The sequence below is a fragment of the Salminus brasiliensis genome, chromosome 10 (genome assembly GCF_030463535.1).
Source record: "Salminus brasiliensis chromosome 10, fSalBra1.hap2, whole genome shotgun sequence".
Taxonomy (NCBI): domain Eukaryota; kingdom Metazoa; phylum Chordata; class Actinopteri; order Characiformes; family Bryconidae; genus Salminus; species Salminus brasiliensis.
Genome location: NC_132887.1, coordinates 34,463,171 through 34,479,903, shown reverse-complemented (window position 1 = coordinate 34,479,903; position 16,733 = coordinate 34,463,171). Strand labels below are relative to the sequence as shown.

Here is a 16,733-nt window from a genome sequence, read left to right as displayed (position 1 = left end):
AAGGCTAACGTGCTTCTACTGAGTCACTTTAAATGAACCAGTGCATCTTTACTGTTGCATCATCAGCTGGATATAGAAATGGCAGTTAGTACTCTTCTCCAAGAGTTCTATTCTGGCTCTGCACACTGGCAATAAGGGCATTTATTAAAGATGACTTTCAACAACACAGCTATTTAACTAGGACACAATATGTAGCATAAGTGTCAGTATAAAGTAAAATGGAAAAAACAGCTGGGAAAAATGGGGGTCTTGAACCTGTAGTCCTAATGACTTTGATTTTGTGAGCAGTCACTGCAAATTACAGTGGACAAAAGAGGCATCAAATGAAATGATTAAAAATGGATTTAAAAAGTGGGATTCCCCAGTGATGGCTCATGCTGCGGTGGATGCTCCTAGTGTCAGCCTGTTGTTGGAGCAGCCATAGCGAGCCGGGGCCCCAGGGGAAATTGTTAATTCAGCGGACGAGAAGCTGGTGGAGCCGCACACGGACCACCCGCTTCTACAGCCTTTTATACACAGCATGAACCAGACAGGTGGGCAGACACTGTTGACATTTAGGCATTCATACAGTGTCGTGTGAAATGTAGTTAAATATAGCATAAATTTTGCAAACTACATAGTCTCTAATGCGATTCTGAAATTCATATATAACTGCATGTGTGTTTATCTGTATTTATTCTAATGCTACATAGTGTTTTACAGGCAAAGCACACACACACTCATGGTTTCTCATGGAAGATCTTGATATTAGGACAATTGTCCAAGTTTGCCGTAAATATACATTTGTTTTAAAAAAGGTACCAGATACTAAACAAGTCATGGATCAGTTCTGGCCCACAATTACAACCTTCACCCAGCCCACATAATACTATGGAATGGAAGCGATGACTTGGAACTCCAGTTGTGCCAGTTTTGGCCCAAAACAGAAATGTTGTTTAAACATTTCACATAGTCGACTGAAAGTGGTTCACATGAGGTCCAAAATTCTAATGTAATGACCCATTTGAAATGTGGCAGCTACAGCTGGGCCAGTTTCAGCCCACAATACACTTATCATTGCCATATCTGACCCATAATTGCCTCATTTGGCCCAGTGCTGCCTGCTACCTAGCTACTGTTTTACATTACATTAAGTAAAAATATGATTACAGCATACGCTTAATGAAGATTTTCATTTCGAGGCTTTCAAGTAGAGTTGGAAGGACAGATCAGCTATGTATCGGAATTAGCCCAAACGTGATCGGCCAGTAACTACAGTTACTGGACTTCACTTGGCTGCAAAATTCTATAAACGCTAGTGTTTAAACCTGCTGTGTGTACGAATCTTACCTTATCTGACTTAAACTCACATATTTGTAGACTTTTAACACCACTTACCAGATACCCCTCCAGGGAGTACATCACTCTGCCCAGTACAGTGAGTAGTAAACACACCACTAATGCCACTCTGAGCTCTACAGTTTGGATCTGTATGGGAATTCATGGCTTGAGTTTGAAAGGGAACATTACAAAAGCCCAACACGATAAAGCATAACCAAGTAATGCCTGAAAAGGTTAATGTGGCAACCAGCCCACCCTGAATTGGTATAGTCAATTGACCGACCATACGATCTGCAATCTGTATAATCACTGATCATCTCAATCCAAGTCAGATCTTGTCTGAACCCTGTTTCTTTAACAAAGTGTTGCTTTTTCCTTTAAAAATTATTATTTTCCTTATAAAAAATTAACAAATTATCATTGTCAGCCTAGTCTAGAGCACCATTAGCAAACACAAGCTTCACGTTTCACAAACCTCCATTAAAGCTCTACATTTGCATGCACCGTCTGCTAAGCTTATTCAAGAGCAATGTAAACAAAAGGTGCCATTGCTTATTTTTCAACCTCAAACCTTAAGTAACTGCATATATTAGCATATAACTAAACCTGAAGAGTCTATCTTTGCATGGCCCTTTCCTCAAAGCTAATCAAGGAGACTGGTATGCTGCCTCAGGAAGCAAAAGGAACTGGTGAATGGGCTCAGAAGCTGATATCAAGCAGTTGTTGATACTACGCCTTTAAAATTCTGTCCATGATATGCCGGAATACTGCTTTGCACATCAGCTAACAAGAAAGTACTGGATCTGGAGGTGGTACTGCCTGAGCAAACAACCTTTATGATTCAGCTTGACTTTAGGTGTGGGCAATTTGCAATTATCAACCAATTCAACAGCTGAAATTGTTAAATGGGATGTTTTTGAAATTCAGGATGACATGCAATTGTCACACAGCCTGGCAGAATTTTCACTGAAGAAATGTATTTAAATATTATGAAATAGATGCAAGTACATATCAGGGTCATGTATGTGAAGTGTGCCCAATGTGTACTGTCAATGTTAACAAGATAACACTTGTCCAGAGTTTGACCCTTCAAAGCATCCATAATATTGTAGAATGAAGACAACAGACTGCAGTTGATCACATGCTTTATGCTGTTTTTGATAATTGACTGTGTCCCTTACACTAAATCGGACAGTACTCAGAAGACCTATGGATACATCAGTAGGCGACACACAAATGGTAAAGTGGTAAAGTGGAGCTCCAGTCCGCCTCAAAGTCCTGCACTGCAATAAAACTCCAAGAGCATCAATGACAAGGAGGCTGGAACTACTGACTTTGTATATTACACTATACTATTATACTATGTATAATATACAGTCAGGTTCATAAGTAATTTCAATTATTTTAAAACTAAGAAATTAAGGTGTGATTAAAGTGTATACTAAAGTTATACACAGGCTATTTTCACAGGCTCAAGGTGGCATGAATTAGACTTAGCCACTGCAGGGGGAGTCCAAGAGCAATCAATACCTATTCTTGCATAATGCTGCTTTGAATAAAAAATAAAGGCCAGGTGACTGACTCTGCCATTTAAGAACATTCCATTTCCTTGCTTTGCAAGGCTCTTGAATTACCTTTGCATGTTTTGGGTCATTATCTATCTGTATTATGAATTTTTGCAGCATTTGACTGAATGTGAGCTCTATACATATCAAAATTCATCCTGGATAAATTCTAACACTAATGTAGTGTCCACAATTATAGTTTCTGAATGGGGCATTAGAGCACTGGACTATTGCTAACAGGACTGTGGGTTTGATACCCAGGCTTGGCGAGCTGCCACTGTTGGGCCCTTAGCAAGACCCTTAACTCTATGGATGTCTTTGTCTTTAATGTCTCAATATAATATTGAAAATGATCTAATATTCAATCTCAACAAAAAAGTAAAACATTCAAGGCAGTTACTATGTGGGATTCATGCCTGTCCAATGTCTGGACCAGATAATTTCCCTGACTTTAGAGGCCATTCATAAAGCTGTCTGTCTAGGGAACAGACAGCAAGAACATCGCTTGCCAAGTGAACATTTTAAAAGTTGACAAGTGTGTATGAATGGAGATTGTGTGTGAGAGAGCTGGGGTGCAGAGAAGGGAGAAGTGCATCCTCAAACTGTGCGAAAAGCCTGCGAGAATGCCATGGCTAATTTCACGCTCCCCCAGGAAAGGTCTCTGTGTGGCTGCAGCAGGGGAGAACCTGCGGTTAACCTTTAGTCTCCCTCAAAATGCACTGCTTTAGCATGCTTTGCCAACATAGTGTCCTCGCAGCCATGTGCCGCCACTCTGGATAAGGCCACAGGGGTCGACAGGGCAAGCCACGTGTCTGCATACCAAAACACTGACATTCTACACCGTAGATCAATGTGAGAATGAGAAAATAGTGTAAAGGATGGAGGGGAAACGCTAGCTCACCTTTATACCTGCCAGAGGTGTGGAGGTGGCTGAGCAGACGCTGTACAAGATCTGCTCAAAAGTTTGCAAATCAATGGCCATCACTTTTGAAACAGATAAATCCATTTTAATATACAGGTGTATGCAAAGGTTTTGGTAGCCCTGGTCATATTACATGTATTGTTTATTGTCAAAGTGAAAATAAGTTGAATTCTTTTACGGAGAACATACCTACACATGAACAATACCACATTTTGTGCGCTTAACTGAACATATTGAGAAAAAATAAAGCCTAAAATATGACATTGGCACATTTTATATGCTAAATGAACGAAAACAATAAAAATTATGCTCTAATATAAGCAGACAAATGACATATGTAATGTTTCAGGTATTAATTTATTTTAACTTAAATTCAATAAAACAATTTAAACAGGGTGTAAAAATGTTTGCATGGGACTCCAAGTATCAATTAAAGCCATATTTAGATCAGCTTATGATGGGGACGTCTGTAATAAAATATTTACACGCCTCCTCAGTGATTAAACTCTCGCATCCGGACAGCAATAAAACTGCCATAGGACAAGGGGGTTTACATTCACATTTGCGTCCAAATAGAAACAGAGATATGGGCTTTTTTCAGTTTCAGGCGAAGTAAAGCTTCAACAAGGATCTTCAAGGATCTTGAAGAGAAAGTAAACTTGACACAAGAGCGTACCTTTTCATTACAGGCACCCTTCTATGGCCTGCGGCTACACCAATCAAACAGATATCTGTTAATGAAGGCACAAATCCAGGCCTGAGAAGGATTACTATTAACAAATTCTGGTCTGTTGTCTCCTGCACATCTTTGTAATGAAACAGGACCTGGCAAGGCCATTTTCACCTCAATGGTGCATTCTACCTCAACCCTGTGGACATTCCATTAGCAGCTGTACTAGGTGGCAAACGTTAATAGATTTTACTTTCTTCAAATGTCGAACACATTAAGGATTAAAGAAAAAATATTTAAAAAAATAACTAAATCTTTTATTTTACTCAAATGGGAAGAAAACTCTACATGAGCTTTTATGACCCCTCATTCTAAATCCATAGGCATTAATATGGAATAATTTGCAGCTCTAACAGCTGGTTTGGAACTGTAGTTATTCAGTCAGCAGAGCGTTGGAGACTTTTATGCACTATGAGCTTCAGCACTCAGAACCCTTTACATGGTCTGCCACCTTGTTGCTGAGTTGCTGTGGTTCCTAATCGCCATCACAAAAATAGCACTCACAGTTGATCCACAATAAAATGTCTGTCTGGCTAACTGACTGGCGTCCCATCATTGTTAAAAGTACATTGAGGAACTTTTAGAAGTTATGCAATTTAAAACTTTTAAGGAATCTCGTCTAAATTCAATATTCCATATATATGAAGGGGGAGACTGACACAGAATTTGATAGCTTCTTCATAAGGTGCTCATTTATAATTCATGGGTGTGGATTATGGTAATAATATGCTGTGCCCAATTTATGAACAGTTGGTGTTCATTAACATACACACGTTCTTTTAACAAATCAGGTGTTTACATGGTGTATGAGTATTTAGTTGTACGTTTTCAGGGAGGTTCATTTCACTCGCAATTTACATGCAAAAATATGCAATTTGTGAAGGTTTATGAATGAGGCCCCATGTTTCCAATAATATAAATCCCATTTAGCATTAGACAAATAGATTTAATTTGCCTAATGTGCTAGTCTGGTGCAGGTTCACAATATTCAAATAATTAGTAGGACGCTAGGCAACTATAAAATGTTAACATGTATACATGTGTAGAGAATAATGAGCAGAGCTGTGGATTACTAAACAATGACTAAGCATTATAAATTAAGGTAAAAACAAATGTCTTAGCTGAAGTACTGTTCTTAGTTGTTTTCTATTATTTTTCATTAAAGTACTTCTACTTGTTTCCAAAATGCCTTAAATACGGCAGTCAGTCGTATAGAGAACTTACAGACTTACTAATGCTTCAAGAATTGAATGATACTCCAGGAATATTCCAGGGCTTGTATGATTGGTGTTTCTACAGCATGATGTGAGTGTGGTTGAATAGGTAAAGCTGTAGCAAAAAGAAAAGAAAAAAAAGAAGCTGCGTGCTGCAGACCCCAGGTAAGCGTGTCCAATGACAGAGAGCACTGATCGTTCTGGCATGTGTCGGGTGACTTTTGCTACTTTAATGTCAGTGGCGAAATTGCGTGGATTGGTTTTGAATTCATCATTTCCAATGCAGCATTCAGCAGAGCAGAGAAGTTAAATATTCATCACTTCTATCCACTTGATCTATCGCTGAATATCACAAAGACAGACAGGCATTTCCATTTACAACATCTAGGAGTGTGTGTAGGGATTCTCCATTTGTGGGTTAAAATCAGTAATACACATTAGCATTTTTTTTTTTTAATGTAACGAGGCAGTCGACACAGTTAAAAAAAGGATTTCTGATAAAAAACGCTGACAATCAAATTCTGGCCATCTTTAGAGATCTTTCTGGCCATCTGTTTAAAAGAGCTAGACAACAAATACAATAATTGAATAAAATAGTTTAAACTTGTGCAATGTTAATGATATGAGTAAGTGTTAAGATATACTCATTTCATAAGAGCAATACATTTATATAAAACTATTTTAAAAATCTGTTGGCTCTAAGTGGCTCAGCAGTCTAATTCGTCATATTACGTTTCAGTATGTTGGCGGACAGCTACTGTATGTGAACGTTTTTACACAAAGACCCCACACACAGATACAGAAGTCTTATATGGCCAGTAGTCTTGTCAAATGAACTGTGACATTACTACAAAGAACATTACTAAAGCACTGCATAACCAATACAAAAACCTACAAGAGCATTTCAGCAGCAGGAATATTCAACACCATGTGGTTAATTAACCACACTGCCAAAAGTGAGTACACACACACACATACACATGTGGTATTGGTGTGGGGAATTACTGCTCTGTGGAGAGACATTATCTAGATGCCTAGTCATTAGATAGTGGAATGTGGAATGCGACTGGATTGTGTAGAGCAGGAGTGAAACAGGCATGAGGGGCATTAGGAAAGCTGTAAAGTATGATGGAACTGGATGAGAGAAAAAGACAGCATTCCAAAATCTTTCCACACACACACAAACACACACACACACACACACACACACACACACACACAATGCATGTTGTACAATTTCAGAGATATCTGATACTTGATGCCTGTAGTACAATTTCACACCGATACCTGTTTCAGGTAATCAAGTGAAGATACTACAGAAGGTGCTTATGCAGAACGTGGACCTACAAACACTACATACTGATCAGCCATAACATTAAAACCACTGACAGGTGAAGTGAATAGCATATGTCCTTACAAAGGCACTCGTCAAAGAGTGGGATAAGGACCAAATTGTGATGGCTGGGTCAGAACATCTACAAAACGGCAGGTGCCTACCAAAAAGGCTCCAACCAGTGAACCAGTCATAGGGTCATAGGTGCCCAAGGCTCACTGATGCAATCATGGAGGCCCCTTTCTTGCAACTGCTGCAGGGCCTGATGCTAATATTTATGTGCCAGGTACCACAGGACACCTTCAGAGGTGTTGTGGGATCCAAGCATCAGTCAGAGTTGTTATAGTGACACAATATTGGACACAATTGTGGTTTTAAATGTCATGGTTGATCCAAATTGTATTTCATAAGGTCTGAGATAAGATATATTTGTTGGACAAACATGCCAGGAGAAGGAGTGAACTGTGAAGGGTCTAGAATCAGATTAATGTCAAATTTAAAGACAATGTGAAATAACAAAATATTAATGAAACTGAATTCATTTGTAAACTGGAGTATATCTGTAAATCTGGGCAACTTTTAACTGCAGTCTAAATGTAGCCTAAATGTAGGCACAAATCATGCTCAGACAACAAAATGACATCACACAGCGCGAGTGTATCTCTGTGTATGTTCTGATATCTGATCCAGCATACTGTCCAAACCAATATGTCATCTCCATAATAAAGCTGTTTAAACTATTTTCAAACCATCATATGAACTAGTTGACAGGTCTACTCAATGTTCCACTGTTCCGATGTTTCTACAAATGGGAATCCTCTATTAGGCATTAAAGAATAGGCTTACAAAACCACAATCCACAATTACTTCAAATCCATCATTAAAATCACCATTAAAACCATTTTTTTTTAATGAGTGGCCTAAACACCTACTCAAGTAAATGTTTTGTTACTTCTGTGAACTTTTTCAAGCACAGCTTAAGTAAAAAAAATGACAAAGGTACAAACACTATTAAACTACTACTACTGAAGTACCTATTACTTAATAATAATAATAATAATAATAATAATAATAATAATAAGCCAACAAATGAATACTTAATTTAAACTAGATGTAGAACATATTAAGTAACAATCAATATTACACTATAATCAACAATTAACTTTCAACAATTCCACTCAATTATTGATTTTTTGAATGCATATGTAACTAATGTATTATTATTAGCAATTGTTGACACACTACTAATTGCTGACTACTAGATAATGAGTATGTTGTTTATTATTAACTGGTCTCCAAGAATTTGACTTTGGAAAAAAATATGTAATACATGATATAATGTACACTCCACTGTTGGTTTAATAAAGAACCCTTTTTGTAAAGAGAGGTTTTTTTTTACACTAATTTAAAAGAATATTCACATACACACACAAATGGCATCTTTATTTTGATTAGTGTAACTAGTTCCCAATCTGTACAACCTATAATGACAGTCCTTGTTTTAACTTTTCTTTCCTAAAATTCTAACCAACATTATTAAATACTTCGGCTTACTGATGGAATTTCTTAAAAATCTGCAACACAATGGCCTTAGCCAAGCAGCACCACAGAGAAAGGAGAAACCGACAGCACTCTCGCTGGTGCTCTGTGGCGTGACGCGGCAGAGGACGGCGGCCTATTTAAATGCTGCACGTCTGGTTTTCCAGCACACATATACACACACACACACATAGCTGCGGGGTAGACCCCAATCCCTCCTCAAAGCCAGCTGTTCAGGTCTAGGGGCGTTTAGGGGCACGAGGAGGCTGATGTTTATCACTCTCTATCACACACACACACACACACACAAAGCCACTTTCCAGCGAATGTGTTAGATGTGGCCCCGGTTTGTTTCTGTGAACACAACAACGGCGCGCAGAGAAAAGCCGTGGCTGGCCGTGAATTATGCATGGCCCCTCGTGAATAATTCAAATCACCAAACATCGGGTTTAAAACTTTAATATGGGACTCGCTGCCTGTGTGTTGGCGAGCGCACACGGCTAGCATGGGGAAACACACTGACTCTCAGTGGAGTTTAGGGAGAGCAGGTATTCCAGGAGCTGAAAGTGCCGTTCATAAAAGTTTGAGCATGAATACTGGAATGTAAACAATCAATGCATAAATCACGGGCCGCCCATACTGCGCTTGTGCATCGTGACAATTAGAGCAGTGCTGCTTGTTAGAAGGCCAGGTGTGGCTCAGTGGGAAGAAGACGAAGGCACTTTCTCCAGCCAGAGAGAAAACGGTAGATCTGGTTGACTGATCACAGCAATTAGTGTGTGACAGAGTCTGGACTGAGTGACAGCCTGCTAATAGGCCATTGGTTATATGGTTATGAAGATTCCAGGGACCGTATTACAGAAACCCCCCCAACCTAAAGTCCTGAGCTAACAGCTGAAAAGTTTACATTTACATGACAAGCACAATTTAACCTCAATATCGTATTTAATCAAATCATGGAACCATAACCCCTTAACACTCCAAGGCTTATTACACACGAGATACTCAGCAACTACAGGGACTTCTGAGAGGGACATGCCCTTCTCACTTTTCCTCTCATTTTTCCATTTTGTGAATATTTTTGCAATATAAACCGAAGGTTATAAACCAAAGAAATCTGTAAATACAATATGGGAAGTCCTGATGTTTAATATAGAATTGTGATCCAAAATGACTGACTGTACTGATCATTTTGCTAATGCTTACTTCAAAATGCCAATTCTTTTTTTTTTTCTTGGCCTACTTATGTGACAACCATTTTATAGTGTTTATAGCTCTATAGCTCTAACATGAACCAAGTAGCTCTGTCTCTTGTCTCTGTATATGCTGTTAATCCTAACATCAGTTTGAAAACAAAGTGGTGCAGCAGGGCTGGTAAAGCAGAACACTCATGGCATGTTATATTTTCTATCATTTATTTTTTTACACTGGTACCAACAGGTCAGAAACCACAGATTCAATATGTTACTGCAAACAACATATGTATGCTTGCCAAAGTATATCCAGACACAATCCAGACACAATACACAACACTTGATCCAAAAAATATGTCTGAATGAACTCCGACAAAGTAAGCCTGCTACCCTTCACAATTGCCTATCAAGGAAAGGCAGCACTCAATTTTCAACATAATGGCTAATGGCAGAATGTAAGGCTTAAATTAGAAGTTAGGACAGAGTTATCTTATCTTGATGTAAGGGCACTACTTAGAGGATTTGGGGTAATTAGGATACTCTTACTATCTGGAGATAAGATAAGGAACCTAGCACATATGACATATAATAGCTACTGTTCTAAATGAGAACTCCTGACCAAAATGGTCATGGTCGCTAAACAGATAGGATTTCAGAGTTAAGATGTTTCTGTAATTCAGCCACAGCTGTGTTCCCATGCCAAAATGTGGCCTAGAAAGCTGGGCATGGTTAGATAATGTGCTCTGTGCCAAGGAACAGTCTTGGCGAGGAGGCTTTAACACTGTAGGTATTCACTCAACGACTGCCACATATTTGTTACACATCTGGGAAGGCATTGCTGTTGCATTATGTTTCTCTAGTTGACAATGTAGTTTTTCTTACTGAATTGCTAATCCATGATTTTGCAGCACAAAAGATGGAAAAGGACCCATAACCGTTGAAATGAAGCGTGGATTAGCACAATGCGGCTGTGGTATCCATTTGGCCTACAGTGGGTAAGAAGCTTAAGTGGTGAATTCAGCCCTAGGTAGAAAAGTTATAATTAATTTTTTTTTTTTGTTTTTTTTTGTTTTTTTCTGCAAATTTATTCAGATGTAATTCCAATCAGGTGCTTTGATTGTTTGGGGTGGCCACTCTAAATTATCTCTCTTATTTGCTAAACTCACACTTCTCTTTCCTTTTATACTCTACAGGTAGTGTTATTTATAGTTGTTTATATGGTATTTGTCCCTTTTATCTAGGTTATAGCTTATTACTTTGTTCATTATCCAACTGTCTAATGTAACTCAGGTTATTGTGTGCTATTTTCTAAATCCATCTGTGTGACCTTAAACCAACGTAAAGTTTAGATCATATAGAAGTTATCCAGACATTACTCATAATTTAAGGACATCATTTGGAGATTAAATCAGCAATCATATTCACACATTTAACCCTCACCAGTCCCAGTAACCGTCTTTGGGTCAGGTTTCTGGAGTAGTGATATACAGTAATAAAAACCCAATGCTGCACTACAAGTAATGTGAAGATTAATGAGCTCAGCAGACAAAATAATGTATTGTAAACTAAGCTCAATAACATTGTCAGTTTCATCAGCTAAGAATTACACCAGTCTCTTAAGAGTCTCTCTGTGGTAGTCCACTAACTTAGTTGTAGACATAAAGCACCACTCCCACATTCCAGGATAACAACTGCAGGTCCACATCTGTGTGAGGCCGTTTCAACACACATAATGGAATGCTTAAACTGACTATAAAACAAAAATCACCAGACGTCAGTCATATTCTCAACTTGAAACAGCAGGTGAAATGATAACACGGCAACTCTGAGATGAAATTATAAAAAAAAAAAAAATTATAACAAAAAACATAGCAAAAGATAGTTTTTTGGCAAATGTTTATGTTAATTGTCATAACTCATTATGGGGAAAACGATAATAATTGCTTTTATCAGTAGTTTATAAGGACATCAGGAATGTTAACTTGAAATTGAATATGGAAACTTACTGTGGAATATGGAACCCTCAATACTGGAGAACATTTTATTGAGGCGGAAAAAATAATCTCAATTAATTTTTTTATTATTTCTATAGTCTTTTGAAGAAAATGATTAAATCATGTAAAGCATTTTATTATATTTGATTATTTTTTCATTTTTTTTATTACAAACTTTATTGCTTGTTTACATTTTATTGACTGTAAGCTGTGTAGAAGGTCACAAGCTACATTTGCAATTTTGTATTAGAGAAATCAGCACATTTTCCCCAAATATTCTTAAACTCCAAAACCCAGAAGATAGGCCCAAACTTAAATTGCTCACCCTCATAATTTACAATAAGTTACTGCAGAAAAAGCCTGTAGTCTACAGCATTGATGCCTAAAGCCGATTCCATCCTGAGATGTGCGTAAATATATATATGTGTGTATGTGTGTGTGTAAGAGAGAGATGTGGCACCAGTAAAAGTGTGAGCAGTGTCATCAGAGCTTTCCTAGAGATATAATTACCTCTGCTGGACTCATCAGTAAGACACCCAGGGGCTGATGGGACGGTGCGATTAGAACTATGCTGCCCGCAAAACCACTTCCTCCTCTCCTTCCACCCTATCCGTCCCACTCTCCCTGTCTCTACTTGGTTTGTTCTCTCTCAGGAAACTGGATATGCATGTGGTACTCGCCCTCCCTTTTTCCCCTCGCTCTGCTTCTCTCTATCTCTCTCATTCTTCCCTCCACTATTCCATTAAGGGCAGTTTTTGCAGGCGCTGTTCATTAAACGTAACTTTTGCACGTCATTACAAAGTGTTAATTAAAAAAGAAAAAAAAGAAATAGTGGGGTGAGGGGGGGGGGCTGCTTCCCTTCTGAGACTCACGTTAACTCCGTGTGTGTGACTCTCAGGGAGGCAGAGGCAGCGATATGGACTCACGGTGGTGTCACAGCTGTCTGCATGGCCGTGGCACTCACACCTAAGGAGAAGAAAATCATACTGGTTAGGCTTCTGCATTCTCGTTTACATGCAACATCCTGCTACTGCCTGTAGGAACTCAAACCAATACTTGCAATGAACCTGGCCACCCATGGTAACATTAGCTTGATTTCAAGACAAAAAGCACATTCTAACAGTGTGAGAGAACAGGATGAAGCTCTTCTTTCTGTAAAACCTAAAAATCCCTGTAAATCATTTATAAACTTTAGACTATATGAGGATGGGTCCACTTTCTTGGTTTCTCTCAATGTTTCTTCCACAAGTTGTTAAGTCACGGGGCACTAGGCTTCTGTCAACGAATATTAGCAAGCAAAATGACACTCCTTTCAATAGGATTGGAATTAGTGTGTCACCAATAGCACCAACAGTGATCCTGTTGATCCTGAACTCGAAATAAATGAATAAGAGAGATACTGCAAGAGACTGTATTACCGACTTGCTATGATTTTAGCCAGCATGCTAATCACAGCTGAGAGTAGCTGGCACAAAAATCGCCCCCCTCCCAACTACAGCAGTATACACAGTTTTACACTAAAACTCAATGTGCTGCACTATACTGTAGCAAGTACGTAATAACCTGCCCTAATTGTGCTGACCTTTGTATTTTTTATTTGTGGCAAAAGTTAGTAAGCTAGCTAGCATACAAATTGCCAAGTTAATTAGTGAGTAAGTTTGCTACAATTATTCTCACTTTTGTATTTTAGTATTTGTGGTGATCAAATTTGCTAGCATGCTAATAAACAAGTTGGCTCCACGGTTAAGGAGCTAAACACATAATTTAAGCCAAATCACCCATAGCCACAGTCATAGCTGTTATGCATTGTTTCATTGTCAGTGTGCAGTACTGAACTGTAGTCAGGGGCTCTGCCAGGGATTTTGGGCCCCATCAAAAGATATTACACTGGGCCCCACAACACTAACGATTTAGCCAAAAAACTTCATATATATTTAGGGCCTCCGACAGTCACAGCCCCCTGTCCTTACCCCACTAAACCCTCTCATATGGCACCCCTGTCTGTAGTAAGTACTGTATATAATGACATAACAAAATTAGGTTGACCTTTGTGTTTTACTGTTTATAGTACCTATGATAATCAGCCTGCTAACTGCAAAGTTAGCTCCAAGCTTTGTGAGAATTAAGCTACATGCTCTTGACAGTGTCAGGCATTAGATATGATGTTTTACTTTGTGTGTTTAGCTGTTTTTGGATGGCAAACTAACACCAAAGTGGAGGAAGTTTTTCTCTTTGGGAAAAATCCTATTATGGTAGTGATTAATGGAAGAGAAGAGACAACTGTAGAGATATACTGGCAAGAGATTGGAACAAGTCAGAACACTGCTATTCAAACCCTGGAGCACACCAGATACTGTAAGTACATAGAGAAACCCTGAGGAGTTCCATCTTGGTATGCTTCCAAATGAACTTTGGTGAAGTTGGTTTGAAGTACAAACACAATATGGAACAAATCTGGTTTCTGGTTTGATGTCAAATACATCAGTGTGAACACTATGTGAACCAGACCTAAAATACAATAATATGGTCTTTGGATTTTTCCTGAAGGCTGCTTTGTGATTTTTTTGTAAAAAGTGCTATTTAAATATAATCAAATGAAACTGAACAGAACTGAACTGATCTCTTCGTTCGTTAAGCTTATGCCAATGAAGCAACAGGGCTTACCACACTGCATTAATCCTTAACTCATTCCCTTTCTCTCCTCATAAATATCTGCTCTATGCCTTTCTATCTTATGCACACCTGCCTTTTTCCCTCCCTCCCCGTCTCATTTTCTCCATCTTTCCCTCCATTATTTCTCTCTATGCATGACTAATAGGACTTCCCCATTCAACATTTATAAATGCCAGTGGAAATATCAACGGCATGTTGTAATGTTCAACAGAGAAGCTGACAGGTCTCCATCAGACAGAGCAGACACCTGCAGGTCATTCCTTTAATTATTCATCCTCAAAGGGCCCGCGATTCAGCGCCGGCTCCGCCCCGGCCGCACTTAAAAGCCCAGCACTTCACCTCCATCAGGCCAGCAAACATAACAGACAAACAAAAGCTGAGAGCAGAGAAGGAGGAGAGAGAGACAGAGAGAGAGAGAGAGAGAGAGAGAGAGAGAGAGAGAAAGAGAGAGACTGACTGTCATTATGGCTGGAGGTTATTACCGTGTGAGTACAAAGCTGACACTAATGCTCGCAGACGCAGCTTGACACCCTGTCAGAATACCTCAAAGGCAGAATTTACACACATTTTAGTCCCCCCAACACGCAGACATGCACTCGCAGCCTCCGCAGAGTTTGAACTGTCAGTCTCCCAGAGGGGGAATCCACTACTGTTTACTCTCTCTCTTTCTCTCTTGCTCTGCCTTTGTCTCTCCAGCGAAGGCTGTTGTGACTTCTCCGACAAGATGGAGAGAAAAGGGGAAAAGAAATGAAGAAAGATAGGAAAAGAAATAGGCGAGAGAGGGACAGACAGAGAGCGAAAGAGAGACAAGAGAGAGAGAGTGCGAGAGCGCACCTCTGAATGTCAAAAGATGATGAGATTTCACAGTGTCTAAACCTCAATTTCTCCCGTGCCACTTTAACTAGCTCTTAATTAATGCTGCCTCTACGCACACACTCCAAGACTGCAGCGCGCTGCCTGCATAATGACATAATTACCATAGGCACCACAACATGAGAGTGGCAAGTGTTTAACGGGAAAGTGTGTACATGCACACAACACGGTTCTGCCGGTGAAACGACAATAAAAAAGAAACAAAGACAAATGTCTTGCAAACAGATTCGCTTCTTCGCTATGAGATAACATACATTACAAACATGTTCAGCTGCTATGGGCTTCAAAATGTACCTTCTGGGCGATTATGAATTTGTTCTGAGCTTTAACGAAGCTGGATGGTGTTACTGACGCAGCACTCTCCGAAATGTACTTGCAAACACAAAAACATCCAGCCACCTACAGGACAACAAGCCTACGCCAATCAGCTACTACATTAAACCCACTGGCAGGTGAAGTGAAAAGCATTGGTTATCTGGTTACAATAACACCTGTCAATTTCTTGACGCTGATGTGTTGGAAGCAGGGAAAATGGGCAACCTCAAAAGATCTGAATGACTTTCATCTGGTTAAATAATGGCTAGACAACTGGGTCAGAGCATCTCCAAACTGCACGTCTTGTGGGGTGTTCCTAGAATGCAATGTTTAGAATCTACTAAAAGTGCTTCAGGGAAAGACAAAAGGTGATCCAGCAAACCAGTCATGGGTGCCCAAGGCTAATCGATGCGATCCATTGAGGCCCCACCTCACAACTTATAGGACTTAAAGGATCTGCCGCTTATGTCTAGGAGCTAGATACCACAGGACACATTCAAAGGTCTTGTAGAGTCCATGCCTCAGTGAATTAGAACAGTATCAGATTCTAACAGTGTGACCTTTCACAGGTTTTTCATTAGATTGAATGGGACACTCAAAGCTGTATTGGAAGCACAAGGAGAACCTACACAATATCAGGCAGGTGCTTTTAATATTATGGTGTCATTTTTTAATTTTGGTATACTTAATGCTGATTAACACTGTATGGGTGGTACATTTTAAATGATTTCTATATATGATCTTCACTAAATGTAATGTTCAAAGCTGTATGTAAAGGCAATAGGCAATGTAAAGCCAATGTGGTGGCAGACAAGCATCTTCAAGTAAAGAAGCATGAGTCTGGAATAACAAACAGAGGTACAGAATATTGAAAGTTGCTGGGAACATTACTGTAGAACACTAAGAATAAGTTTAAATTAAATAAATATCAGAGATGTAACATAATTCAAAAGTGGAGATTATGGGTGTAGGTAAAACGTACCATGGGTGAGCGCATTTTCTACCCAAAGACTAGTTCGTTTGACTGGTTTGATTGCTCTGCTTCTAGTACGATCGCTAACC

General features: G+C 39.2%; 1 protein-coding gene across 1 annotated transcript in view; it reads right to left on the bottom strand.

The window, feature by feature from the left end:
• Positions 1 to 16,733, bottom strand: part of ush2a (Usher syndrome 2A (autosomal recessive, mild)) — a 303,135-nt gene that overhangs the window by 253,063 nt on the left and 33,339 nt on the right. Inside the window, exon 8 of the mRNA XM_072689926.1 lies at positions 12,683 to 12,776. Within this exon, the coding sequence (XP_072546027.1) occupies positions 12,683 to 12,776 (94 nt within the window). The remainder of the gene's footprint in view (positions 1 to 12,682; positions 12,777 to 16,733) is intronic.